The sequence below is a fragment of the Schistocerca piceifrons genome, chromosome 8 (genome assembly GCF_021461385.2).
Source record: "Schistocerca piceifrons isolate TAMUIC-IGC-003096 chromosome 8, iqSchPice1.1, whole genome shotgun sequence".
Classification (NCBI taxonomy): domain Eukaryota; kingdom Metazoa; phylum Arthropoda; class Insecta; order Orthoptera; family Acrididae; genus Schistocerca; species Schistocerca piceifrons.
In genome coordinates this window covers 181,287,165-181,314,773 of record NC_060145.1, presented here as the reverse complement: position 1 = coordinate 181,314,773, position 27,609 = coordinate 181,287,165, and the positions used below count along the sequence as shown (strand labels likewise).

General features: G+C 43.7%; 1 protein-coding gene across 1 annotated transcript in view; it reads right to left on the bottom strand.

Annotated features, from left to right (window-relative positions):
• Positions 1-21,294: 21,294 nt before the first annotated feature.
• The window catches only part of LOC124712167 (optomotor-blind protein-like), a 503,819-nt gene continuing 497,504 nt past the window's right edge, over positions 21,295-27,609 (bottom strand). Inside the window, exon 9 of the mRNA XM_047242462.1 lies at positions 21,295-23,119. Coding sequence (XP_047098418.1) covers positions 22,531-23,119 — 589 coding nt within the window. The 3' untranslated portion in view covers positions 21,295-22,530. The remainder of the gene's footprint in view (positions 23,120-27,609) is intronic.

The window sequence follows — 27,609 nt, the reverse complement described above, 5'->3', positions numbered from 1 at the left end:
AGCAGCAAAAAATATTGATAAAGTTATCACCTGGAGGCAGTCACTAAAACACACTAAATTTATTTATAAAGCCCCTTTGTAAATGAACATTCTCTACCATCACAGTCTTGTAAAGGAAAACTCGTGCAACGTAAGAAGACCTCACTGGAAAAGACACTACAATCTCCTATCAACCATTCCTTCTCTGACATCTCATTATAGGAACATACAGTGAACTCTTAAACCCGTTTAACCTCTCAAATTTTCCAAACACCGACTATATTCATCAGAAAATCAACTTCTTTTAGATGTCGTGTCAAACCTAGATGAAACTTCTATGTATTCAACTTCTGGAAGAGGTCGAGTTGCTGTTACAACATGTAATTAACGTTATATCACCTCCAGCACCACATTTTAATGACAGATACTTAAATCTCAGAGACAGCCATGTCCATACGAGTGAAGATATACATTTGATAAAACGTGAGAACACAGTAATACCTTGTTACATAGAGTAACAGCACTGTAATGTCTCACTGTTCTTTGTTCTTGTGCCTAATGACAGTCAAATATAATTCTACATTTAAGCCTGTATTTTGGTACATTGTTCTGATTAACGACACGTGCCCGCTCCAGGATCTGAAGTAAGATGAGGCTGCTGACAGAGCCGGCTGTCACCGCTGCACTCTGATGTAAGTAGACTTTCAGCAGCGGCAGCTTACGGAATACCCTGAGAGCGTATCTTCGTCGACGTATCTCATTGGTGCTGCATGTGGTAGCGACTGTCTTTAGCTTATGGTTACATCATGAAGTACTAACTTTAATATGGGACCTAACTCTGCACCCAACGCCACACGTTTGAAATATTCTGGACACATCTACATCTGTACTCTGCCAGCCACTTTGAGGTGCGTGGTAAAGGATACATCCCATTGTAACAGTACCGTCCAGTTCCATTCATGTATCTAGCGCAGGAAAAATGATTGAATGCCCCGGTGCGTGTAGTTATTATTCTAATCTTATCCTCAAGATCCCTATGCGAGCGACACGCAGGGGATTTCAGTATATTCCTAGAACCATCGTTTAAAGCCAGTTCTTGACACTTTGTTAATAGATTTTCTCAGGATAGCTTACGTCTATCTTCAAGAGTCTTCCAGTTCAGTTCCTTCAGTACCTACACTACGTGATAAAAAGCATCGTAACACCCGCCCAAAAACATAGGTTTTTCATATTAGGGGCACTGTGCTGTCACCTACTGTCAGGTACTCCGTATCAGCGACCTCAGTAGTCATTAGACATCGTTGGAGAGTAGAATGGGGCCCTCCGCGGAACTGACGGACGTAAAACGTGATTGGGTGTCACCTGTGTCATACGTCTGTAAGCGAGGTTTCCACAATCCTAATCATCCCTAGGTCCACTGTTTCCGATGTGATAGTGAAGTGGAAACTTGAAGCGACACGCAAAGCACAAAAGCTTACAGGCAGACCTCATCTGTTGACTGACAGAGACCGCTGACAGTTGAAGAGGGTCGTAATGTGTAATAGGCAGACATCTATCCAGATCATCACACATGAATTCCAAACTGCATCAGGGTCCACTGCAAGTACCATGACAGGTAGGCGGGAGGTCAGAAAACTTGGATTCCTTGGTCGAGCGGCTGCTCATAAGCCACACATCACGCCGGTAAATGCCAAACGATCCCTCACTTGGTGTAAGGAGCGTAGACATTGGACAGTGGATAAACGTTGTGTGGAGTGACGAATCACGGTACACAATCTGGCGATCCGATGGCAGAGTGTGGGTATAGCAAATGCCCGGTGAACGTCATCTGCCATCGTGTGTAGTGACAACAGTGAAATTCGGAAACGGAGGTGTTTTGGTGTGGTCGCGTTCTTCATGGAGGGGGCTTTCACCCCTTGTAGTTTTGCATGGCACAATCACAGCACAGACCTACATTGATGCTTGAAGCTACTTCTTGCTTCCCACTGTTGAAAAGCAGTTCGGGGATGGCGACTGCACGACTGCATCTTTCAGCACGATCGAGCACCTTTTCATATTGCACGGCCTGTAGCGGAGTGGTTACACAACTATAACATCCCTGTAATGGACTGGCCTGCACACAGCCCAGACCTGAATCCTGTAGAATACCTTTGGGGTGTTTTGGAACGCCGAATTCTTGCCAGGCCTCGCCGACAGACTTCGATACCTCTCCTCAGCGCAGCACTCCGTGAAGAATGGGCTGCCATTCCCCAAGAATACTTCGAGTTGCTCCAACCACGCCCTATGAAGTATGCTGTTGGGCGAGTTATGACAGACCTCAAATTTTCGCACCGACAGGAGGTGCTTGCAGTCAAAATTTTCCATTCCTTGTTGCGGCGAAAGTCCTTCTATGTTTCTGTTACCGTTCACGCCACGTACGTGACCATTATCTGCTGGCATACAGTTCCATTCATCTTCACGCCTGGAGTCGGACCGTTCAGTCGCACGACACATATAGTTATTACTGTCAGTGTAATGACGTATTCTTCTTTCTGCCTGAGATACTAACTCGTGTGGTTCCTGCATATGATCTCAATCATACCAATTAATTCGCTCTAACCTTCTTCAAACCTTAGCGATATCCGCCACTATATGATGCACTGTCCCATGCACAATGTCACTTGTCATTCAATACTATAATTTTGTGGGTTCATTCAGCGGCATATGCGGATGCGTCTGCAAAATGTGTTGCGAATAGAGCGAGTAGCAAATGAATAACAAATTTAAATGTCATGCACAGTGGGACGCTTTTTCGTGCATCTCAGTTTTTAAAACGTCATATCTCCTGAACCGTGTATGACATGATAACATGGTAATTTTGTAGATGCATTTAGCAGATGCGGGTACTGTGTGCGAAATTTATTGCAACTAGAGCTAAAAGCTAAAAGGTAATAAGTTTAAACAGCCTACATGATGCAGCAGTTTTTCTCGCATCTCATTGTTTATAACGTCATATCTCTTGAATTATGATAAGTAGGTGGGTCTTACCCCGACAGGTATTGCTCCCTGACAATAAGGGATTTGTGTACCAAGTTTGGTACAAATTAGTTCAATAGTTTTAGCGAACATGTCGCACTTACATATACACACTCCTATACATGCATCCATTTTTTTATAATATGTATGGATTATTCTCATTATTGCTTAAATATTAACTGTCTGTGCACGCCCTGTTTTCACATTAGGTATGTTTTTATAGGTATTTCTTATTTCAGAAATCCTGACAAGAATCTTAAAACCAATTTTCTGGCACCAAAATTTACATCCACTGCACATTTACGGTTATTTTTAGATCCAGAACGTCCTTATCTACACCCATCTGATACCCTACAGGTGGTCCTGTCGTTGCATTCATCGTGCATCACCCACTTCTACTATTTCCCTAGGCACAACTTCGGTCGCCGTCATCTTAAAATGCAAAGAATATCTCTGGAGATGTTGTCTAAATACATTGCCTCCCTGGTCACATGACTTCGTGCGGCGTGATGTTTACTTGTACTCACAGCTGATCTTAAATCTCATTACATTGCTTGTACAAATGGATCACGATCAAAACTACTTGATTTTGTCCATGCTTTTGAAGGGTGTTTGATTAATTTGTTCTCTATATCAGGAACGATTGTGGCTTAAAACGTTGAAAGGAAAATTCACGGGTGTTTTATGTTCTTGCATCACGAGTTGTAGCTCTGAAGTCTGTTGTTTCTTTTGGTGACCAAGGGAAGTGCAGCCACGGCTTCTTTGTGCCTTTTGTATTATTCATGTTGTCGAGCCTCTTTTCCAATAAACTGTGCTGCGGTGGTACTATGAAATCGCTGCGTAGCTTTCCAGTGTCGCTGAAAGTGTCTCAAAAACATTACATACAGAAAATTAGCAAATTGCAATATTTGCTTCGTTTTTTATTTTTTCTCAATATTTATTGACCTTTTTCAATATGTAAAGCGTCTCTTATTAGCGTCATAACAATAATCGTATCTTCGTGGTATATTTTTTCAAAACGTGACTTTTCTGAAATTCAAGAATATCTCTTTGCATCCTGATGAGTCACACTAATCCACCATTACTATTTCAAATAAAAAGGTGCTTAAAACGAAATGTCGTCTAATACGTAAGTTTTGGTTTCTGTGAATATCGTAAGCAAATAGAGTTTGACACAAGTTACAGCAATCTTAGCTTCATATTAACAGCATATGCAGAATGCTGCGATCACTTCAAAGTCACATGAGCTGTTTAGTTGAAGAGATATCAGTCTAAAATATTTCTGATTTACACACATATCACCCTATAGAGGAAGATTGCTGTCGAAGTGTTAAAAATTTTAATGACGTACATCAGAAATAAACTGAAGAAATGAAAATTTTTGGTAAATGGTTTTACAGAAATAACAACTTAATTTTAATTTTCGAACAAAGGGAAGAAACTGAAGTAGAAATGAAACAGAATGATTACAGTACGTGGGTGTCTCTAAACCAAATTTTCTTAAATGTCTTGAGAACTGTGGCGTATTTCACTGTCGGTCTTCTTTCAACACACAGTTTTATGTATCAGAATTTCTCGAGTTTCTGCGAAGTTCAGCTTCCTTATTTTGTGTTACACATGCAGAGTCTTTACGAATTTTTCAATGTGGACTATAGTTGCTGCAGCTCCTAGGGCCTGCTATGGATTTGTTGATTATTTGCGTTATTTTGAAATTTCTACCACTTCGAGAAATATGGAATTGATTCCACACACTTCATGATCTGCTTGTATGACAGTGTTACTTACTTTATGAAGAATTACTTATTTTAGGAGAAGCTAGAATAAAAGTCTGTATTTTGCGTGGGAGCTAAATTTACATTGAAATTTAGAAAATGTTAACTATTTTATAAGAGAGCTCGCCAATACATTACAGAATACCCGCTTACTGTGTCGGTGTATACGTTTATGAAAGCTGTGTCATTCTGTGCGATTTTTTTAAAAATGAAATTTATTACGCATAAAATTTATTCGTTGTTTTAGACAGTTCGTTATGTACTAACGGCTTTTGCTAGACATGGTCGTTATTTGTGTCCTGTATTCATCATGTATCTTAAAGAAACAAATATTTGTGTATCGAAATGGTTTAATTGGTTATATACACGGAATATCGTAATTATTAATGAAAACTGTCACAGGTGAATGTATCCATAGTAGTACAAATGCTCGAAAGCCGTACAATCCAGTATAGTATGCCAATCATCTGAATGCGCCGTAAGCAATGAGGCAACCACCAACACACCAGGCTGATGAGAACCGTTTGGTATAGCACGGTGTCCTGCTGCCTGAAGAAGTCCACAACTGCCTGCTGCATGTCCTCATCCGACAGGAAACATCGAAGCTCCAAGGTCATTTTTAAGGGACGAATGCGTGATATTCGCATGGGGCGAGATCGGGACTACAGAGCGGGCGCTCGAGTGTTTCCCACTTGAATCCTCCAGTTGAGGCTGGCCTCCCAGATCTATTGGCATCTTGTGTTGAATCGCGACCAGCACTATTCCAGAACATTCTCCCATACACATTCTTCATTCCGCGATGGATGTCTACCGATATTTGTCCTTCGGTAACAGAGAAGAGAATAGTAGCAAATTGATCCTGTTTGGATGCATTTGGTAATGACATCGCCACAGTTCACATTTCCGCATTTGCCGCTTACACGTCGGGAAGACACGAATGCCACACTACCCTTGTCTACAGGTCGGTGCTCATATACTTGCATCGGAGTCGCTCTACGTTACATGTACGCTGGAGCAAAGTCCTGAGATGGAAACTTTTTGATCGCTCCTTTATATTACTATTATCATCATTATCACCATCATCATCGTTAATTCCTCCTTAAGGAGAGCGCTAAAACACAATCAGTTTTCATAGCACGTTTTCTGTCTCTTTCTTTCTTCTACCCAAAAAACTCTTATCATATTCACTGTGTTTCTTCTCTTCTTTCTTGTTTTCTTCTCTTTGGGCGTTTACTGAATTTTCTGTTTTCTGACTTTTTTCCCTGCACATTTCCCTCCTGTCATCTCTTCTGTGGAGATGTTCAGTTTCTTGAACATTTCCATGGTTTCCTTTACCCAGTTTGTTTTCACTATGTTAAAGATCGTCTTCATCAGTTCATCTTATGTATACATATCCGTCAAACCTTGCCTGTGTTCTCCTGGTGATGTTTGTAATCGTCTGTGTCTGTCTGTACGATTCTTTTGTCGATCTCTTTATCCAGATCTCCTCTTTCTGAACTGGCCCGTACATCTTTCTCAGTACCGTATTTTACTCGCTTGTTTTTCCATTTCCTTGATTTTCGTTCTTCCCATGATTACTGTCATTTCTGAGGCATACAAGGCCTCTTGTAAGACTACAGAGTCTTAATTTGGCATTCATGGATAAATGTCTTCGTCGTAATGTCTGTACGCTTTTTTTAGTTTTGTGACCTTTATTTCATTGGATGTCGAGTTCAGTCCTATTTTCTGAATAATCTCTTCCAGGTAGTAAAACTTTTCACTTCTGTTATTTTTCCATACTTCGTTACCAGTGGATGTCTGTCTGTGGTTTTTGTGTCCATATACTGAGAGGTTTTTCATATGCGATTTGTAGTTCAGTTTTGGCTGAGATTGCGCTGAGTGTCTCTAAAGCTACTTTGGTTTCTGTTCCGTTATTTGTTACAATGGCTACATCATCAAAAAAGACCAGATATTTTATGTTGACAGTTCTATCCTTGTGTTTCCCCATCTTTATCCAACTGATTCCTTTGTCCCTGTCCTGATTATTTTCGCTAAAACCGAGTTAAATAAAATGAGTGACATGCCATTTCCCGGTCTCACTTCTGTCTTGATATCGAATGGTTCAGTGATCTTGCATATGAACTTCACTTAGAATGCCTGGATTAGCTTTCTGGTCTTGTTGCCCACCTTTATTTCTTCCAGTGTGCTGAAGAGTGTTCCTTTATCTATAGAGTCGTACGTCTTCTCGGACTCGAAGAATGTTACTTTGATCTTCTTGGACTTTCTCATTGTTAACGTTGATATCAGGCACGAGATACGTTCATTGCATGATCTTCCCTTTCTCAGCCCTTCTTGGTATTCTCCTGTCTGTGGATCTATCTGAGACTGTAGCCGATTTAACATGGCCTTAGATAGAATTTTGAATGTTAAGGCAGTAGTGAAATTCATCCGTAGTTATTATGGTCTGCTTTATCTCCTTTCTTGCGGAGCGGTTGTATTAGGACTCACTTACATTCTTCCAGCACATTTTCTGTTTCCCAAATTTTTTCGACGATTCTGTGGATTTTGGGTGTAATGTTTTTCTGGTCTAACTTACAGGTTTCCGAAATCAATCCTTTTTCCCTGGTGCTGTACTATTTTTCAATGGTTTTATTATTTTCACAATCTCCTCGTGTATTGGAAATTTGGAGTCGAAGTTAGGTTTTGGCTTCTAGAACTGTAGAATCTGCTTCAGTTTATCACAGTTTAGCAGTTTGTCGAATTATTGCACTAATATTTCAGATATTTTTCGGGTTTGTTTCCAGTATTCTATATTGTATTTCGGTGGTTGATATCCTGAGATATTTTCTCCGAATACTCTGTAAAAATTTCGTGTTTGTATATACTGCCTGTGTGTGTGTGTGTGTGTGTGTGTGTGTGTGTGTGTGTGTATGTACAACCAAAAACATTGCAGTCAGCACGGATCCCAAATAAGCCGTTTGCGAGATATTTCCGAATGTGTGTTTGTGAACTACTTTAGTTTGATATATTGTCCTAGTTAGCACAAATGTATTTTAAATACAAGTAAGTTCCCAAGTGATTGGGCTATCAATTCGCTCACGTCCTGCCTCAACAAAAAATACTCACTGTTGAGAACTTCCAGGTTCTGAAAGGCTTGTGGCTTGATTTTGTGCATACTATTTGATTTATTAAATGCACCCTTTGTCGCTTTACTCTGCTGTTCATTTCTCCCCATATCCATCGAGTTGTTGTCTTCAACTGCATTAGACACTGATTCCTAAACTGGTTCCTTGACTTCATTCCTCATCTGCAGAATTATCTTACCAATTGCGCATCTACCTGTTCCGTCTTCACGAAGTTCATGTTCATTATTCCTTTGTCGACCTGTTCTTCTTCTTCCTGTTTGATAGTACATCATGATTTTCTTGGGTAGTATATCATTATTCATTTTATTTCAAGGATCTCAAAAAAATTGTGTATGGTGGTAGATGGCATATTAACTAACAACAAAGACAAAACTGTTCAAGCATTCGAAGGAGATTATACGTTCTATTATTATACTCAAATGCTTTTGCGATTTGACTTTTTTTTTGTTTTTGCCGTCTCGTGCCTTGCAGCAGCTATTGAGCTTTTATTTAATATAAATAATACACTGCCCCGCCCGTCTCTATTCAGCTTTTTTGTTGCTTACCGCTCACTACACTAGATGGTTACGTAATTCGTTGCGGAGGTTTTTGTACCAGTAACACGTTGTCTGACTAAGCAGAAGCAGTTGCGCCTATGCTTTGTGTTCCACTTCTCCTTCCATATCGCTTTACATCACTAAAAGAACATACCAAAAATCTGTAAGCCTTTCCACATTACTCGCGCACATAACCTAACTTCAGCCTGTCGCTCCTTCTTTGCGGAATTTCAGGAATCAAAACCAAATTTCATTCTGAACAACCGTTATCCTTGACAACGCACAGAAAAGGATACCTAGAGTACAGTCGTCGTCATCATCATTACTTCCAGGGAGATGTAATCGGCATGGTCTAAAGTTTCAGAAAAAATCCGCTAGATGTCGCTACCAGCGCTGACCTGGAGCGTGCAGCCAGTCTCGCGCAATATGGCGTCCGCGCAACAGAAGGCGTATTGTTATTAAATTTAGTCGTACTCAATCAGTGATCACAGTTCAGTGGGCGTTTCATATTCGATTTCGTGCTAACTCACCATCACCAAAGAACATTCTATGGTGGTATAAACAGTTTGTAGGAACAGGGTGCCTTTGTAAAGGCAAAAGTTCGGGCCGGCCACGCGTTCCTGAACAAACATTTGAGCGGAGCCCCTGCAAGTCTACTGTGTCGTGCTAGCCGAGAACTAGCGATACCGTGCGTGACAGTGTGGTGTATGTTACGGTGTCGTTTAGCCCTCAAACCATACCAACTCCAACTGATACAAGCTCTTCGAGATACTGACAAAGTGAAGTGAGTGGACTTTAGCAATGCTATTCTAGAGGACATGGAAGATGACACTTTTATGTCATGGTTGATATTCAGCGATGAGGCAACTTTCCATATTAGTGTTAAGGTTCACCGTCATAATGTGCGTATATGGGGGCTCGAAAATCCTCATGAAACAATTGAACACGAATGTGATTCACCAAAAGTGAATTGTTTTTTGTGCTGGTTTCGCAAAGCAAGGTTTATGGACCCCACCTTTTTGAGGAAGAAACCGTAACAGGACAATCACATCTTGCAATGCTGTGGAACTGGTTATTCCCATAACTTGGCTCTGACAATTTCATATATCAGCAAGATGGAGCACCACCACACTGGTACAAAAACGTGTGCAGTTTCCTCAGTGCCAAAGTGCCTCAACGTTGGATAGGTCGTACGGGACTGCGAGACCAGGCTTTACACTCATGGCCTCCTAGGTCCCCTGACTTAACCCAAGTGATTTCTTCCAATGGGGATATGTTAAACAATGTGTTTACGTTCCTCCCTTACCACATGACGTTGATGAACTAAAAACCAGAATATCAGCTGCTGTAGCTTTAGTGACAGAAGACACCTTACTCTCATTTTGGCTAGATGCCGTCTGTGCAGCCAATGGAGGACATATTGAACATTTATGATGGGTTTTTATAAACTTCTGTCTTTCCTGAGTAATTTAGTACGCAATTTGATGGTGTTAAGCCCTTCTTCCTAATAAATAATTCTATTTAAAATCGGGTCATTCTCTTTGGGACACCCTGTATTTTGCTCCTAGGTCTGTATCTCTTTATGACAACTAAGGTTTCACTTCCATTCAGCAGAGACGTCACAGCCGTAGCTTTATAAAGTTTTGTTTTGGTTTCATTTCTAACTGCTTCCTTTAAGTTTCTGTTGATAGCGCCATGTATATACTGAAACTTACTAAGTTAGTTGTCTGTGTCTCTATTATGCTGGTGATTTATTTGGTTTGTTAAATAATTAAAACTGTTCACTTGTTCATTTATTCTCTTATTGACAACAATTTTGATATTATTGACTCCAGTTCCATAGTGGCAGGACATATGTTTCATGCAGTCTCTCACGATTTGAAGTCATATGAAATAGCTATTTCTACAGTCATCTTTCTTTCTACTAACGGTGCAGGAAATAGAGGCAGACAGTTCTCTGTATCTCGTTTACTTGCAGTTTTTACACGAATGAGGCACCAAATTAAACTTTTTGCAAGCGTTTCAGTCTAGAATGAGCATGATATTCTCTCGAGTACATGCTGTCTGATCAAAAGTATACGGACACATTTACGTAATGCGAACTCTACCACTAGACGTAACAAGAAGTGGACCTGTCAGTGTAAAAGGAGATGGAGAATGTTGTGTTTTCAGAAGAGAAGCAGTTAACAGCTTATTTACTAGGACAGCAGAGCTCAGTGACTTGGAACATGGGCTAGTCAGTGGATGCCCCCTGAGTGACAAATTCACCAGGGACATCTCAACCCTTCTAAAGCTGTCAATGTGGACTGTTCGTTGTGTGATTGTGAAGTGGGAACGCGAAGGAACAACCATTGCTAAATTAAGGTTAGGCAGACCTCATTTGCTGCAGGACTGAGAATGTCATGCACTGAAGAAGGTGGTTGTGAAATATCACCTGAAATCAGCAGAAAGTGCACAAGCAGTCCAGACAGCACAATGTGCACGAAGAACTAAGAAGAATGCGGCATAATAGTCGAGCAGCTCCTCATAACCCACCAGCTTCTGTGGTTAGCGCTAAGTGACACATGAGGCCGTGTGAAGAGAGAATCCACTGGACAGTGGAGACTATAAACGAGTGATCTGGGGGGATGAAGCACTCTAGACCCTATGGTAACAAGATGGGAGGTTCAGGGTTGGGTCATCATGTGCAGTGCTAACAATGAGGTACGAAAGAGATTGTGTTATGATCAGGGGGTGTTTCCCATGGTTAGGGTGTGGTCGCTGATGCGCTTAAAAAGTTGTTCAATACAAAAGGATACGAACACATTTTGCAGCATTGTGTACCATGTACAGTAGAGGAACAGTTCAGAGACAATGATTGTTTGTATCAGCATGACAGTCCACAAAATCATAAAGCAGCAGTTGTGAGACAATTGTCTCTGGAAAATAACATTCCTGAAAATAAACTGACCTTTCCAGATCCCAACCTCAACTCAATGGAGCGTCTCTGGGATCAGCTGGAACGTCGACTTCGCTCCAGACCCCAGCTTCCAGCATCACTAATTCCTCTGGTTTCGGTTGCTGGGGAAGAATGGGTTGCCATTCTTCCACTGCCACTGGGACACAGCGCTGAAAGTGCCCTCAGTAGATTTAAAACCATCAAAAAGGCGATGGGTGGACACATGCCACCTTAATGTCCACTGTAGGCTCCCAGATACTTTGGATCACGTAGAGTATCAGTTGCGTACATAATGGGAAATAAGCCAATACTCAGAACTTTTATCTATCAGCAGAACATAAACCACAACATGAATTATTTCAGAAGAACGCCACTGTGCCAGGCCACACCTGCATTTCGCTGTTTTAAAACTCTCCACATAGTGTATGGTAGTTGATAACGACCGTCCTTGCTTAGATTATTATCAACAATCTTGGAACAGAATTCTTTTGTGCCTGCTGATATATCTTTGCACCCGTTGAATGGAAAATTCATCTTAGATTTAATGCAAGGTGTCAACGACGTTACCGCAATGGTAACACCGGTTCCCATCTGATCACCAAAGTTAGTCACTGCTGGGCTTGGCTAGCACTTGGATGGTTCACTGTCCAGGTCTGCCAAGTGCCGTTGGTAACTGGGGTGCACTCAGTCCTTGTGAGGCCAATTGAGGAGCTACTTGATTTAGAAGCTGCGACACCCGTCATGAAAAAATGACAACGGCCAGAAGAGTGGTGTGCTGACCACATTCCTCTCCGTAAATATCCGGTGACGCCTAAGGCTGAGAATGACACGGCGGCCGGTCGGTACTGTTGGGTCTTCAAGGTCTGTTCGGACGGTGTTTGTTTTTGTTTGTAGTTTCTATTTCGGTACGACATCACATACTTCCCTCGTTTACTCTTTTCTGTACACACGATCTAAATTATCCGAAATCCCATGGCTTGACACAAGCGGAAGGGTAAATTTTCTGATGTGGAAACGGTTTGAAAGTACTTAGTGGCATAGATGGTGGTGCGTCAACATAGAGACATATCCCTCTCCTTCGGTAGCTAATTTTTCTGACTTACCGCCTTGTAAACTGCAGCACTTCAGCTGGGTGTTAAGATACCGCAAATATTGCTCTAAGTTCTTTGTTCTGTTCATTTATGATATTCAATACTGAGTTTTATGAAAGCACCAGTGTAGGTAAACCTACCTGCATCAGGCGTCATCTTTGAACCAGGACGTAATATTATGCATTGTAGAGTCATATGCACGCAAACTGAGAAGGAACATACCACTGACAACATTTACTTTCTTCCTGTATTTCTTTTGGAGTGTCGTTTGTGGTTAAAGAACGGTTTTTAATGTAGCGTTATATCTGCATTGTCTGATAAAAAAAGTGAGACATGCAGAGACAATTATGTTGGTTTTTAATGCGATCTAATATCTACACTGTCTGACAAAAAGAAGTAAACACCCAGAAGACAATTACGGCCGTCAATGTAACACCGCGCATACAAACACCATTTGTGAGTACTTCAATACACACATCAAAAAAGTTTTGCATCACCCCGGTTCCAGAACTCCGTAAGATAGACGTTAACTGTGGATATTATATCACAGACACAGTCCCTTTCACTGTTCAGAGATGTCACTAAATCCGTCCGAAAAAGTAAACAACCATGCATGAGCAGCGCCTATGAGACGGAGGGGGTACGACAGCCGATTAGTTCCAGTCATTCCTCCAGGAAGGAGGTACACGCTCGTGTTGTCTGTACTCCAACCATGCCTATACGATCAATAACACGGTTCGATCGCATCCGCAATGTGACTTTGTGCCAGGAAGGACTCTCAACAAGGTAAGTATCCAGACATCTCGGTGTGAACCAAAGCGATGTTGTTCTGGCATCAAGGATATACAGAGAGACAGGAACTGTCGATGACATACCTCGTTACGACTCAAACTGTGAGCAATAGGCTGCATGATGCGTAACTTCGCTCCTGAAGTCCATAGCGAGGTCCACTTTGCAACCACGATGCCATGCAGTGCGGTACAGATGGGCCCAACAACATGCCAAATGGACCACTCAGGATTGGCGTCACGTTCTCTTCACCGATGAGTGTCGCATATGCCTGCAACCAGACAATCGTCGGAGGCGAGTTTGGAGGCAAACCGGTCAGGCTGAACGCCTTAGACACACTGTCCAGGGAGTGCAGCAAGGTAGAGTTTCCCTGCTGTTTTGGGGTGGCATTATGTGGGGCCGACGTAGGCCGCTGGTATTCATGCAAGGCGCCGTAACGGCTGTACGATAAGTGAATGCCATCATCCGACTGATAGTGCAACCATATCATCAGCATATTGGGGAGGCATTTGTCTTCATGGACGACAATTCCCGCCTCCATCGTGCACATCTTGTCAATGACTTCCTTCAGGATAACAACATCGCTCGTCTAGGGTGGCCAGCATGTGCTCCAGATATGAACCCTATCGAACGTGCCCGGGATAAATTGAAAAGGGCTGTTTATGGACGACGTGACCCACCAACCACTCTGATGGATCTACGCCGAATCACCGTTAAGGAGTGGGACAATCTGTACCAACAGTGCCTTGATGAATCTGTGGATAGTATGCCACGACGAATACAGGCATGAATCAATGCAAGATTAGATTGTTGGATTGTTTTGGGGGAGGAGACCATACAGCGAGATCATCGGTCTCATCGGATTAGGGAGGGGTGGGGAAGGAAGTCAGCCGTGCCCTTTCAGAGGAACTATCCCGGCATTTGTCTGGAGCGATTTAGGGAAATCACGAAAACCTAAATCAGGATGGCCGGACGCGGGATTAACCAGTCGTCCTCCCGAATGCGAGTCCATTGTGCTAGCCACTGCGCCACCTCGGTCGGTATCAATGCAAGAGGATGTGCTACTTGGTATTAGAAGTACTGGTGTGTACAGCAATCTGTAGCACCACTTCTGAAGGTGGTGGTTTTCATGAGCAATAAAAAGGGCGGAAATGATTTTTATGTTGATTTCTACCCAATTTTCTGCAAAGGTTCCGCAACTCTTGGAACCGAGGAGATGCAAGACTTTTTAATGTGTGTAATGAGACTCACAATTCTCTGTGACATGTAGAACGGCCACCAGTATGCATTAGTGTTCCTCGTGGTTAGTGTTGTTACCAGGCATGGTAGACAACATAAGGGGTATGAAGTGCGTTATATGTTGGATGATCACTGGGAAGGACACAGAGATAGCACATACTCTTCTGAGACAACTTTTATAACGACCTGAGTCTGAAAGGTGCCTCACCATATGGTCGAATCCTGCAGTATTCAGATGTTTGGGGCTTTTGGATGTGACAGGGGCCCGATGTTAAAGCGCATGGGAATATGGGAGCAGTCTTACTCGTCTTAAAGGTTCCGGTCGACCCTGTCTGACCAGCAAAAGGGTAGACATTTGTATTGTACACCAAACACATCGTTATCACATTCACACCTGCCTCTGCCGTCCGAGAACAAGACGCAGACAGTGCAACATCCGGTGTCATCCCGCCCCATTGGTTGGAGACTAACGCCTGCTGGTATGGGGAATTAGCGTGGTACGCTAGGCTGCTGTTAACATCACAACACAGACGGTTGCGTTTGGAGTGGTGCCTTGAGGAGGAAGCATGAACCGCTGATTAATTGCGTCGCATTGTGTCCAGAGATGAATCACGGTTCTGTACTACCCAGGATAAACATAGTTCGCAAGTATGGCGACGACCTGGGGAGAGGTCCTATTCTTCCAATGCTTTGTAGACGCAAAGCGGTGTTACTGCTGGCCTCACGGTGTGGAGAGCCGTCGATTATGATTTAGGTCACAGCTAGTAGTGATCTGGGGACCTTTGATGGAAAAACAGCACATCACGGACATTCTGTGCCCTCGTATGTTTGTTACTCGTCATGCGACGATGTTGGGGTGCCATTTTATAACAGGACAGTCCTCATCCACACATGGAACGTCTTTCTAAGAACTTTCTGCATGATGGTGAGATACTCTTGTGGCCAGCAAGATCACCAGATCTGCCCCCTATAGGACTCGAGTAAAATCAGCTCCGATGTAGACTCTAGGAGTTCCAGTTTCCACTATACCAAGCAACATTTATGGGCCAGTTTGCCTCAGGAGAGGACATAATGGCTGTATGACACCTTTATGAACCGAATCAATGCGTGCAACAGGTGAGAGGGGGTGCCACGCCTTACTAATAAGTGGGCTCAATTGACAATTTTTTTAAAAAATTTACTTGATATGGTAACCACTGAAATAACATCACGTATCTTCTCAACCTACGAAATTCTATTCTGTTTGCTTCTCCCCTTCTCGGCGCGTCACTTTTTGACAGACAGTGTATTTTGTGTTGGAAGCTGACTATTTGGCTGTAAGATGACGAAACCAATGGACGTGATGTTTTTAGGGTAACTATAATTCTTGTTATGGCACGTATTTTACGCTTGTTTGATTAGTATGAGCGGCTTGTGACAACCATTCTGATGACGTTGTGGATCGAAGCAGACGCATAGCATCGATAGGTTCAACATTTCCGAATCAGTCAAATATATGTTCATCTGAAATGAAGTTTTTGCTGGAAATTAAATGCTATACTCGACCGATTCAGGAATCACAATTAATAAAATATTCCGAGCTATTTTGCCACGGTCGAATGGATTTCACCCTAAAACCCAATGTTTCGTCCCCATCTGCGGAGGACATTTTCAAGGGGGATCGTAGCTTCTTTGAATGCCAGTTTCACACCCTGGCTCGTTACTGTGGTACTGTGACGTTCCGGCCGTGAAAGCTTACATTTTACAATGATTCGGGAATGTAGACACACCGCCAAAACTGATCATACATGTCCTAACTGATAACACAATACCACCCAACAAGGAATAATCATTCTGTAGAATCTGATAACTGTAGACTATGAAAATTAGTGAGGTTATATAACGAAAAAGACAAAAGAAGTACTGAGAACCACACGAGGTATAAAACAAAATTTGAAGCCAGTACAGGCCTCTCTTTGATCCACGTGGTACACAAGAAGAAAATGACCGAGTACTTGGTTACCACAGAATTCTTCATACCGTACCAGTCTCTGGATTCAAGTAAGGCATACTGTTCAAAACCAGAGATCGCGTCCTTATTCTGACACTTAGACGTTGCTTTGGTTTCATCTTTGACAGCAAACTCTAGTCCATCATGGTGAGTTTCACCCAAGTGCCAACAGGCTTTTTCGAAGCAAACCCAAGCTTCCTGTTTTCAGTCGTCATTGTCCCCGAAATTATATTCTTAACATTTTGAAAGAATTTGTATTTATCCTTTTTATTATCTTATTCCACTGAAACCAAGTCTACGTTTTTAGATATATCCTTACATGCCGGGCTTAAGTGTTTAGCAGTGAAGTAATATGTAATTGACGTGTTTCTTTAAATATATTCAGTCACAATCAAAATTTCGTCTCTTGTCATAACTCCTTCCAGGAGTCGATATTGATCTAATAAGTCAAATTATTAGCAACGAGCATTCAAACTCTTGATTCAGTCTTAAGCGTGTAATATTTACACTATTCTGAAGAGGAGGTGATTTACAACTTTTAAAAAAGTCTAAATAATCACGATTTGCACATTAGCAATATATCTACCAAGCACAGCCAGTTTTGGTGGAGCAATACATCATCCTCAGATATCCATGTAGAAGGAAAAAGACCATAATTAGGCACAGTGGTCACAAAGAAAAACAATATTTTGTATGTATAAAATATCTCTCACACAATCCATGCTGAACAACACGGCATCAACTACTGGACAAGCCGCGCGGTCTAAGGCGCCTTGCCGCGGTTCGCGATGCTTCCTCCGTCGGAGGTTCGAGTCCTCCCTCGGGCGTGGGTGTGTTTGTTGTCCTTAGCGTAAGTTAGTTTAAATTAGATTGAGTAGTGTGTAAGCCTAGGGACCGATGACCTCATCAGGTTCGTGCCATAGGAACTTACCACCACCACAACCACCACCACCACCACTACCACTACTGGACATGTGTCAAATCATGACGACTTGTATTTACATGAAAGCTAAAGAACAACTGCATCAAAATCATAGAATGTAGGAAAGCACCCAACTCATATCAGAAAATAGTGAATGGGGTGAAACATGCAGCTAGTCGGAAGTGCTGTTTGCTCTTTTATCGCGGAGAAAATGTCGGAGATTGTAGAAGTTCTCTATAGATAAATAATTAACAGTTCAAAGGATACCTCTGTCGTCAACGAATGGTCAAAAATTGTTAAGTACACGTAACTTACAGCAACTTGGCGTCTGAGATATACTTTCTATGACTAATCATTCATCTGTAGAGAACATGTAGTAACTTCTCTGTAATTGATATTACCATCTTTGAGACTTCTTTTAACAGAAGAACACAGACCACAACATTGTGGCTGTGCTTCGCCTCGTGAACTTAATACCTGATGTGCGAGTTGGATGCTTCCCAGCATTCTAGTGCTTTGATTTTTAGTCTTCAGCGTTTATCTACCTATATACAAGCTGTTATGATATGGCACATGTAATTGAGTTCGTTTTATGAGCATAGATGATGTACTGAATGTGTGTTTTCCTAAATTATTGCCGGTCGCGGTGGTCTCGCGGTTGAGGCTCTCAGTCCGGAACCGCGCGACTGCTACGGTCGCAGGTTCGAATCCTGCCTCGGGCATGGATGTGTGTGATGTCCTTAGGTTAGTTAGGTTTAAGTAGTTCTAAGTTCTAGGGGACTGATAACCACAGAAGTTAAGTCCCATAGTGCTCAGAGCCATTTGAACCATTTGAACCTAAATTATTTAAAAACTATCCGCTGCGCATGTTGTGTGCTACTACCAAGCACGGCATTTGACAGGGCACTTGACTGAGTATGTTTAGAAGGTTCTCCCTTTAATCACTGTAAAATGTGATATTTGAACCTACCTTACATTTATAATATAAATTTCTGCAACTCATGGTACATCTATAGCAAAAAATGTCGATAAATTCCTTCAAGGGACTACGTCCATTGGCCACGACTTGCTACATGTTCAGGAGTGGTTGAAGACAGTTTGGAGTGTGACGTTAGCAAGAAACCACTAAATGTACATCATCCCTCGATGTTAAGGAAGTGTCAGTAATAATTTACACTGAATTATTGTCAGGATCTATCAGGTAATTATCATACTTTTAAAATAGTGATTTTAAACTGTTTACTTATTTCATTAGGAGTAAAGCAGAAAAGTTTAGTGGGCGGATCATGTAGTACTGCAAACCGAGCGTCAGTCAAGATCCTGTTAACGTGCCACATGTAGAAGAGATCAATATGTCAAGTAAGAAGAAAACTGCGTCAATCTACTTCATCAGAATCAGACAGAACTGTTTTCTTACCTATGTCAACAAGTTACGCAGTCCTGGAAAATGTTTTTACCGCCGTCGTAGCAAAGCAAAACGATTCAAAATTCTTCAGCAACATTAAGAGGCAGCACCGACAGGTAATTACTTTCCAGCCGTTCGATTGATTTCCTCCACTGAAAAGTTATAGTTTTATTTCTACAGAGGTTGGACAGGTAACAGGGTTGGTAAAGAAAAAAATGTTAAACACAGATTGAGTTATTTCTTGTTTACGGCTTTATTTCACAATAATAACAGCAGCCTAAGAAAAGGTTATTTATTGCTAAGAGTTCGGTTCCTTCACTTTTCCTGTGAAGTATTTGCAGTTCGGGAGAAGTGGACAGAACCGTTTCGTCATTGTCTTGACAGCTTCGTATTTATGGCGTTGCAAGCGGGGAAAGGCGCCAGCGACATACCTGTATTCCCTGTCAGTTATATGTGGCGAGAAGCGGCTTCCCCAACGCAATTACAATACAGCAGTAAGTAGTAAGACACAACTCGAGAGGTAAGTGCTTACATGTAACAATAACTAAAAAATAATTTTAAAATAGCGATTCGGTAATGTCATCATAACTATATTTCTATGAAATTTAAACTAAATCAACAGAAAATAATGAGAAGCAGGCAAGCTCTTGCAATACGACTGGGAGGAAACAGGCTCGCCACTGGAAACCGTGATGCCTTTTCCTTGATATGGATAACAGGTGATGAATTTGTTTTATTTTGATTATAAAAACCTTGCTTGTAGGTTCTAGAGAAACTTATGTGTTGGTAATTAGCTATTCGAAAACTAAAACATATTTAAAAGAAAAATTTGATACAGGAGTGTAGTATTTTTCAAATATATGTGTTTCATTAACAATAACGAAATTAGCGGGCATAAATCGGGTACATCCGCTACCGCAGTGGTTTCCAAACTGTATTACTCAGAATACTAATACTTCCCATTGGTGCACAGAGTTTTCAGCAAAGGGCATTTGATATCAAACTGAGTAAGTCAATTATGAAAAATAAATAAAGATGCTGTCAACTCTGATATGGTTATCCGATTTTGCATGTGGTGGCAATATGTAATAGAAGGTAACAGCAGTATTCAACACAATGTTTTGGTTTTGCGGCCACTGTAGTATGAAATTGGGATCCATGGGATGGTGTAATTTTTTAAGGTTTTTTAACAGGAAAATGTATGGAACCGCTGCATTAGGTCTAGTAGTCAAAAACCGCCTACTCTGCTCTTACACTTTTATCTTATGGAAGACAGTATGCCCTTCAGTAGGATATTACAGAACTAATTTCCCATACTGGTTGGTAGTCTATGTAGTTACAGTACGACAGTAAAATTAATGCACAATTATGTGGAGGAATGTAATCCCTTTTACACTGCCACAACACTTATGTAATGAGCTGATTAATAAAAAGTGGTATCATGGTTCTCACCAATATTTCAGAGCATGAGGGTTTCTGACTGACTCCCAGTAATAACTGTACACTCAGCATCGTCGATTTCAGTAGCTGAAAAGTCTTTTGGTTATATGCTCTGACTTCATCCACTCACGAAGAACCATACAAAACCCACTGGATTGATAGCGAGTGGATGTGATGTATCAGCACTCCCTAGAATATGTTGTAAGGACACACTTATTGTTAAAGACCAATCAGCTCTGACATCGATAGCTGGGAAGGATCTTCAGAAATCGAAGTCGTAGGGCCACGTTCTCCAGAACGCTGGAAACGAGTCCCGCTTTTTTACCACCAAGGATCTGAAAACGCCTGTATAGAGAATCTATGCAGTGAGCAACGCGCAAGGTCTGTATCTTATTCCACATGTGGAACTGAAATATGAGAAGCTCCATAGAGAACTTATTTAATATAAAAATTGCACATGGGTGTCGTGAACTTCCTTAACGTACACTACATTTCAGAAGGAAAAAAAAAAATGGTTGCTGACTGATTCCTATTAAATGCAACGTTTCCTGTTATTTTCCCTGTAACATAACACAGTGTTAAAACACAGTGATCCGATAATGCTTTCTTTAGGCATTTTTATGAGAAACTAGTGAATATGCTCAGATCTATTCCTCAATGGAGGGCAAGTCAATAAATTACTAGCCAGAACTACCTATAAAAGCACTACTATTGGCAGGTAGATATTGTGGATGCTACGAGAAAGGAATGAGTTCTTGTTATTTTCGTTTGTTGTGTGAATCCACGAGTCACAGGCGAGACTGGCGTCACAGGTAAGAAATTTGTACTCTTCAGAATATATTGCATAAAATATCCCGCATGCAGAGTCAGAGTAAATCGTATAATACGTGTGGCAATGTTCTCAACAAATTACTGCGTTTCATATAAAAGGAGGCGTACAAGTCGTGTCGTTAATGAAACAAGATCACAAGCAGATAGGTTATCTTACCATGCCTTACAAATCAGTAAACAGAAAAGAATTACATGATTGTACTTACAAACGTGCTTATTATCTTTTTCAGTTTTTTAAAAATTGTTTTATTATACAAAGGCAGGCCAGGGACACACAAAAGCTCAAAGACCTACTTCATCTATTCGTCACTGCACATGTTCCAGCTTCGTATGTTCACTATGATTTACAAGAGACAATAATTTTGTATTTTTTATAAACAAACATACTTTCTTTGGTATAAATAAAACATTTTATTCACTTATACACAGACGTTCTATGGTACATGATGCATATTGTTATTTGCTGAATCTTCTTCTATTTACATAGTTTAAAATTATTTATGTATAATATGTGTACAGCTAGCTGTAGATATCGTATTACAAAGCGCAACCTCGACGCTAGTTTTCAGATGGGGGGCAGACGGTGTGTCGAAACTCGTTGATCAAAATGTCCATTTCGTTTATCTTCAAAAGAGAAGTCCATGTACCAACGGTTCGTTTCACCCGTTTCTAGGCGTGTCCGCTGTCCTTCTTGGCAAAATTACAAACTTCTGTACAGTAGTGGAAATGAATTTGACAAGGCCGCTTTTAGTTCCACAAAACTAAGCGGTTTCTAGTAAGGCGGAAAATTATAAACAAAAAATCTTCAATGCAGCAATTTTCATTGTTCTTTGTGTGTATAGCCTTTTTCTCAGTCGGTGTTCTATCGTTAGAAAAACGATGTCAGCTCTTACAGCATGGGGAATACGTGGGAGGAGGATGCAGAGTCAACAGGCAGTCATACTACACGGCAATGTAGGCAGCACCTATGTTTACTAGAGATGGCGTGTACAGTGAAACGCACATCCGTAAAGAAGGTGGTTCTTCCAATAGTGACACAAAATGATGTTCTTTCAATAGTGACACGAAATGTTTGGTTTTAATAACCATCGGACAGGACATTTCTTTTTTTCAAATTGTTGATGGAACAGCAGTTGTACTTTCTGTAGGAGAAGCACATCTCAACCAAGACCGCAATCATCATACGGATTTTATGAACAAAAATGCTCCATTAAATTACTACTGCCTCTGAAAGACGCCAGCCAGTGTATGAAGCGCTGAAACTCATGCTCGCTCCTCCCACTTTATTCTGCAGTCAGAGTTATCGTCGATAGCACATTACTAACTGTACAACAAGGTAACAGCCCGACTTTTGGACTGTGGAAGATATTGAAGGACTGGAGGCGTTCCGAGACGTCGACCCCGGGTTCAGCCGCGCCGACTGGAGTAAAGGACGACATCGCAGGGAGTCCGCGATCGCTAGACCACCACCTTGTCGTCGCCGCACTTGGGAGAGGCGTCGCGCGGTTTCACCTCGAGGCCGTTCACCATCTTCTCGATGCTCTTGAGCTCACTGGCGGTGGCGGCGGGCGCGGGTGGTGGGGGCGGCGCCGCCTCCTGCTGTTGCTGGTGCGGCGGCGAAGCTGGGGGCGAGCTCGAGCCGGTGGATAGCGGTCCGAGGGGCGTCGGCTGCGGCAGTGGCCCGGGAGGCGTGTGCTGCGGGGGCGGCGCGTGCAGGTGCGATTTGGGACTGCCACCCCCGCCGGTGCCGCCTCCGGGCGTCACAGTCTCGAAGGCGGAGCCCACGGAGTTGCCGGGCAGCGAGTAGGGCGCGAAGCGGCCGCCCTTGGCTCCCAGCGGGTGGTGCAGCGCGCCGCCGCCCCCGGCGCCGCCCCCGCCGGCTGTCGCAGCCGGGTGGTGCAGCGCCGAGTAGTGGCCGAAGAGCGCCGGGTGCTGCGCAGCCAGGGCCAGTTGCGCGTTAAACAGCAGCCCGGGGGCGGCGCCGGGCGCGCCGCCGGGGCCCGCAAACAGCGACAGCGGCGGGCCGGGCGCCAGCGGCGGGTACAGCCTGCAACACGGGCGACACACGTATTTGTAAAAGAACTACTCATCTCTCCAAAGGTAAAGCAGCAACCTGTGGGCTGCAGCAACACCAGTTTGCTCCCTAGCGACGCCGTTTCTTACACAACAGTATAGACCTCTCGAGTTTGCAGACGGATCTTCAAGCAGAAAAAATGTAGCTCGGTGCACCTCGCCGTAGTCTTCAAGTGAGAAACTACTGTTGCTGAGTCTCGTCGAACTGTTGCTATGCAGGAGATGGTGCTCCTGTATAGGCTAGAAGAGAGGTACTCAGCACTTGCGCCAAGCATTGTTGAGTGTTGACGAAGTAAATCTCGGGTGAACAGCCTGGTATGAGTGTGCATAGGACACAATATTTCGGCAATCTACCACGTTTCCATCATCAGGTGCGCTGATGTACTGACCGGCGGTGGACCGGCGCCAAGTACACTCCTGGAAATGGAAAAAAGAACACATTGACACCGGTGTGTCAGACCCACCATACTTGCTCCGGACACTGCGAGAGGGCTGTACAAGCAATGATCACACGCACGGCACAGCGGACACACCAGGAACCGCGGTGTTGGCCGTCGAATGGCGCTAGCTGCGCAGCATTTGTGCACCGCCGCTGTCAGTGTCAGCCAGTTTGCCGTGGCATACGGAGCTCCATCGCAGTCTTTAACACTGGTAGCATGCCGCGACAGCGTGGACGTGAACCGTATGTGCAGTTGACGGACTTTGAGCGAGGGCGTATAGTGGGCATGCGGGAGGCCGGGTGGACGTACCGCCGAATTGCTCAACACGTGGGGCGTGAGGTCTCCACAGTACATCGATGTTGTCGCCAGTGGTCGGCGGAAGGTGCACGTGCCCGTCGACCTGGGACCGGACCGCAGCGACGCACGGATGCACGCCAAGACCGTAGGATTCTACGCAGTGCCGTAGGGGACCGCACCGCCACTTCCCAGCAAATTAGGGACACTGTTGCTCCTGGGGTATCTGCGAGGACCATTCGCAACCGTCTCCATGAAGCTGGGCTACGGTCCCGCACAACGTTAGGCCGTCTTCCGCTCACGCCCCAACATCGTGCAGCCCGCCTCCAGTGGTGTCGCGACAGGCGTGAATGGAGGGACGAATGGAGACGTGTCGTCTTCAGCGATGAGAGTCGCTTCTGCCTTGGTGCCAATGATGGTCGTATGCGTGTTTGGTGCCGTGCAGGTGAGCGCCACAATCAGGACTGCATACGACCGAGGCACACAGGGCCAACACCCGGCATCATGGTGTGGGGAGCGATCTCTTACACTGGCCGTACACCACTGGTGATCGTCGAGGGGACACTGAATAGTGCACGGTACATCCAAACCGTCATCGAACCCATCGTTCTACGATTCCTAGACCGGCAAGGGAACTTGCTGTTCCAACAGGACAATGCACGTCCGCATGTATCCCGTGCCACCCAACGTGCCCTAGAAGGTGTAAGTCAACTACCCTGGCCAGCAAGGTCTCCGGATCTGTCCCCCATTGAGCATGTTTGGGACTGGATGAAGCGTCGTCTCACGCGGTCTGCACGCCCAGCACGAACGCTGGTCCAACTGAGGCGCCAGGTGGAAATGGCATGGCAAGTCGTTCCACAGGACTACATCCAGCATCTCTACGATCGTCTCCATGGGAGAATAGCAGCCTGCATTGCTGCGAAAGGTGGATATACACTGTACTAGTGCCGACATTGTGCATGCTCTGTTGCCTGTGTCTATGTGCCTGTGGTTCTGTCAGTGTGATCATGTGATGTATCTGACCCCAGGAATGTGTCAATAAAGTTTCCCCTTCCTGGGACAATGAATTCACGGTGTTCTTATTTCAATTTCCAGGAGTGTATATATAGGACAATCCCCCTCCTCCCTCAGGCGCTTCCTATGAATTGGTGCGGTCCGCGCCCCGCGCGCTGTCCAGGTACAGCGTCCGTTCTCCCGCCGTCTGGGCGCTGCGACCTAGGTCTTCTCGTTCAGGCAGACCCTCCTGAACGAGAAGACCTAGGTCGCAGCGCCCAGACGGCGGCAGAACGGACGCTGTACCTGGACAGCGTGTGGGGCGCGGACCGCACCCACTCATAGGAAGCGCCTGAGGGAGGAGGGGGATTGTCCTATATATACATGGCGCCGGCCCACAGCCGGTCCATCAGCGCACCCGATGATGGCAACGTGGTCGATTGCCGAAATATTGTGTCCTATGCACACTCATACCAGGCTGTTCACCTGAGATTCAAAAAATGGTTCAAATGGCTCTGAGCTCTACGGGACTCAACATCTGAGGTCATAAGTCCCCCAGAACTTAGAACTACTTAAACCTAACGAACCTAAGGACATCACACACATCCATGCCCGAGGCAGGATTCGAACCTGCGACCGTAGCAGTCACGCGGTTCCGGACTGAAGTGCCTAGAACTGCACGGCCACCGAAGCCGGCTCACCCGAGGTTTATTTCGTCATAAAATACGCATGGAGAAATTGAAGAATCACATTGTTGAGTGTTGTTCACACACCAAAAGATAGTAGTAGAGCCGCTGGTGATGAAGACGAACAGGTATTGCTCCTGTAACTAATTGTCAAATTCTTCTTCAGAATGGGAACAGGTCAGTGCAGGGTTCTTCGACTTGCTCAGAAGATACCCGTTGCCACTTAAATAAAGTTATCAGCTAGTCAGAATTTAATCGATTGCTTCAGAACACAATCTCAGGAACGAAAAGCAGCAGCAACCATTACATTTCATTGCGTGTCCGACGGCTAAGTAATGCTCCGCCATCGCGAATTTTCCGGGTTCCAGTAATCTTGTATAGTGGCAATGTTCTGCAAACCTGTCTTCAACAATGCGACCACATTCATCATATTGATATGAATTTTACAGACTCTGCCCATTTTGCAGCTCATCTTTAAGAGAACCGAAAAGAAATTGTATCATCGAGACTGCACATCGTTCTTCAGCCGAGATTAATGCTGTTTTGGCGTTATATTACAGATGATCTACGGCTAAGGCAGGACGACGTTTATTAGATTTCATGACACTATGGTGAAGCATACATTGACTCGTGTATTCGCACTGTTAAGAACAGGTGTGAGGAGTATCTCCGTCTCACAAGGCTACAGCAATCTGATAGAATGTAAAATCCGCAATGGCGGTCATTTTTTAGCCCAGGAACACTCAATGAAATGTAATGACACACAAGTTGGTTGCTGCTGCTTCTCATTACCGGGCCTACGTTGAAGAAATTCGGTGAATTTACTCTGACTGATTATCTTATTAGAAGGGACAAGGGCTGTACTCTGAGCAAATCGAGGAAGCCGGCACTAACCTATGCCAAGACTGGAAGCTCTCAATCGACGGGTGATTTGACAATTAGTTAAAGCGGCAATACCTCGTTTTTGTTCGTCTTCACCACCGGAGGCGCTGCTGGTATCTTTTTCAATTGAGAGTGTACTCTCTGCTGGCCTATATGGGCGCGCCGGCCCGAGCGTAGCATCAGTTCGATGGGAGTCGCCAATAGCAGTGTCTCATTTGAATATGACGGCTAAGTAGACAGCAGAAATACTGTGTCAACGTGACTCGAATATCTTACTGTAATTCCGAGAAGGGTATCACTAATTACTCCACCAGCAATGCTTACGAAGTCAGAAAAGTATAATCCTTGGGTGAACGAAAGAACATGAAGAATAATTACTGAATCTCCAAATGGAATAATGAAAGACAACTCTGTCTGTGGCTCAATACACTAAATTGCCTATAGAAATGAACTTGATAACATCCGATTAAAGGATTATCACTGAGCTCCTGAAGAAGGTTGCTCTGGACAATGACACTCACAGGATCAAATATAAGCCAGATCCTTAAAAGAGCTCGTTGGTCGCTTTGGAGTGCCCACGATCACAGTAAATGAAATGGCCTGATTTGCTATTGCATCGGCGCAGGCTGTCCGAAGTTTTTATAAGTAATGCTGTAGCACATGCAGTCATGTAACCCAGCGTGAGAACTGTGGTCGTATAAATGCGCTAACTGACAGGGACTAGGGACGAGTGTCATTCACTGTCAGTGGCAATCGGCTTCAAACCAGACAGGAATTCTTGCTTTCAGTGAAGTCAGTTGCGTCTCTTGGAGTTTCCGAGCGAACACTGCGAATGGAGCTGCTTGCCGTTGACGTTTGGAGCCTGCTACCTAGCAATAGGCTACCGATCACAGCAGCTCATGACGCTGTACGCCTCCAGTTGGCCAAAGTTCACAGAAAGTGGACAGCAGTTGACTGAAGACGTGCAATGTGAGCCGATGTGTCGCGATTTTGCCTCTTTTCAAAAGATACAAGACGTCGAGAACACCGAAGGATCAGTGAGGCGATTAAACCACAGTGTTTTGAGGGTGCAGTTAGGCCAGAGGTGCTTCTGTCATTTGGGGAGGAGAGGGAGAGGTGTTTTACTATCGATGACACCTTCAGCTTCCCGCGAACGTAAACCAGGATGT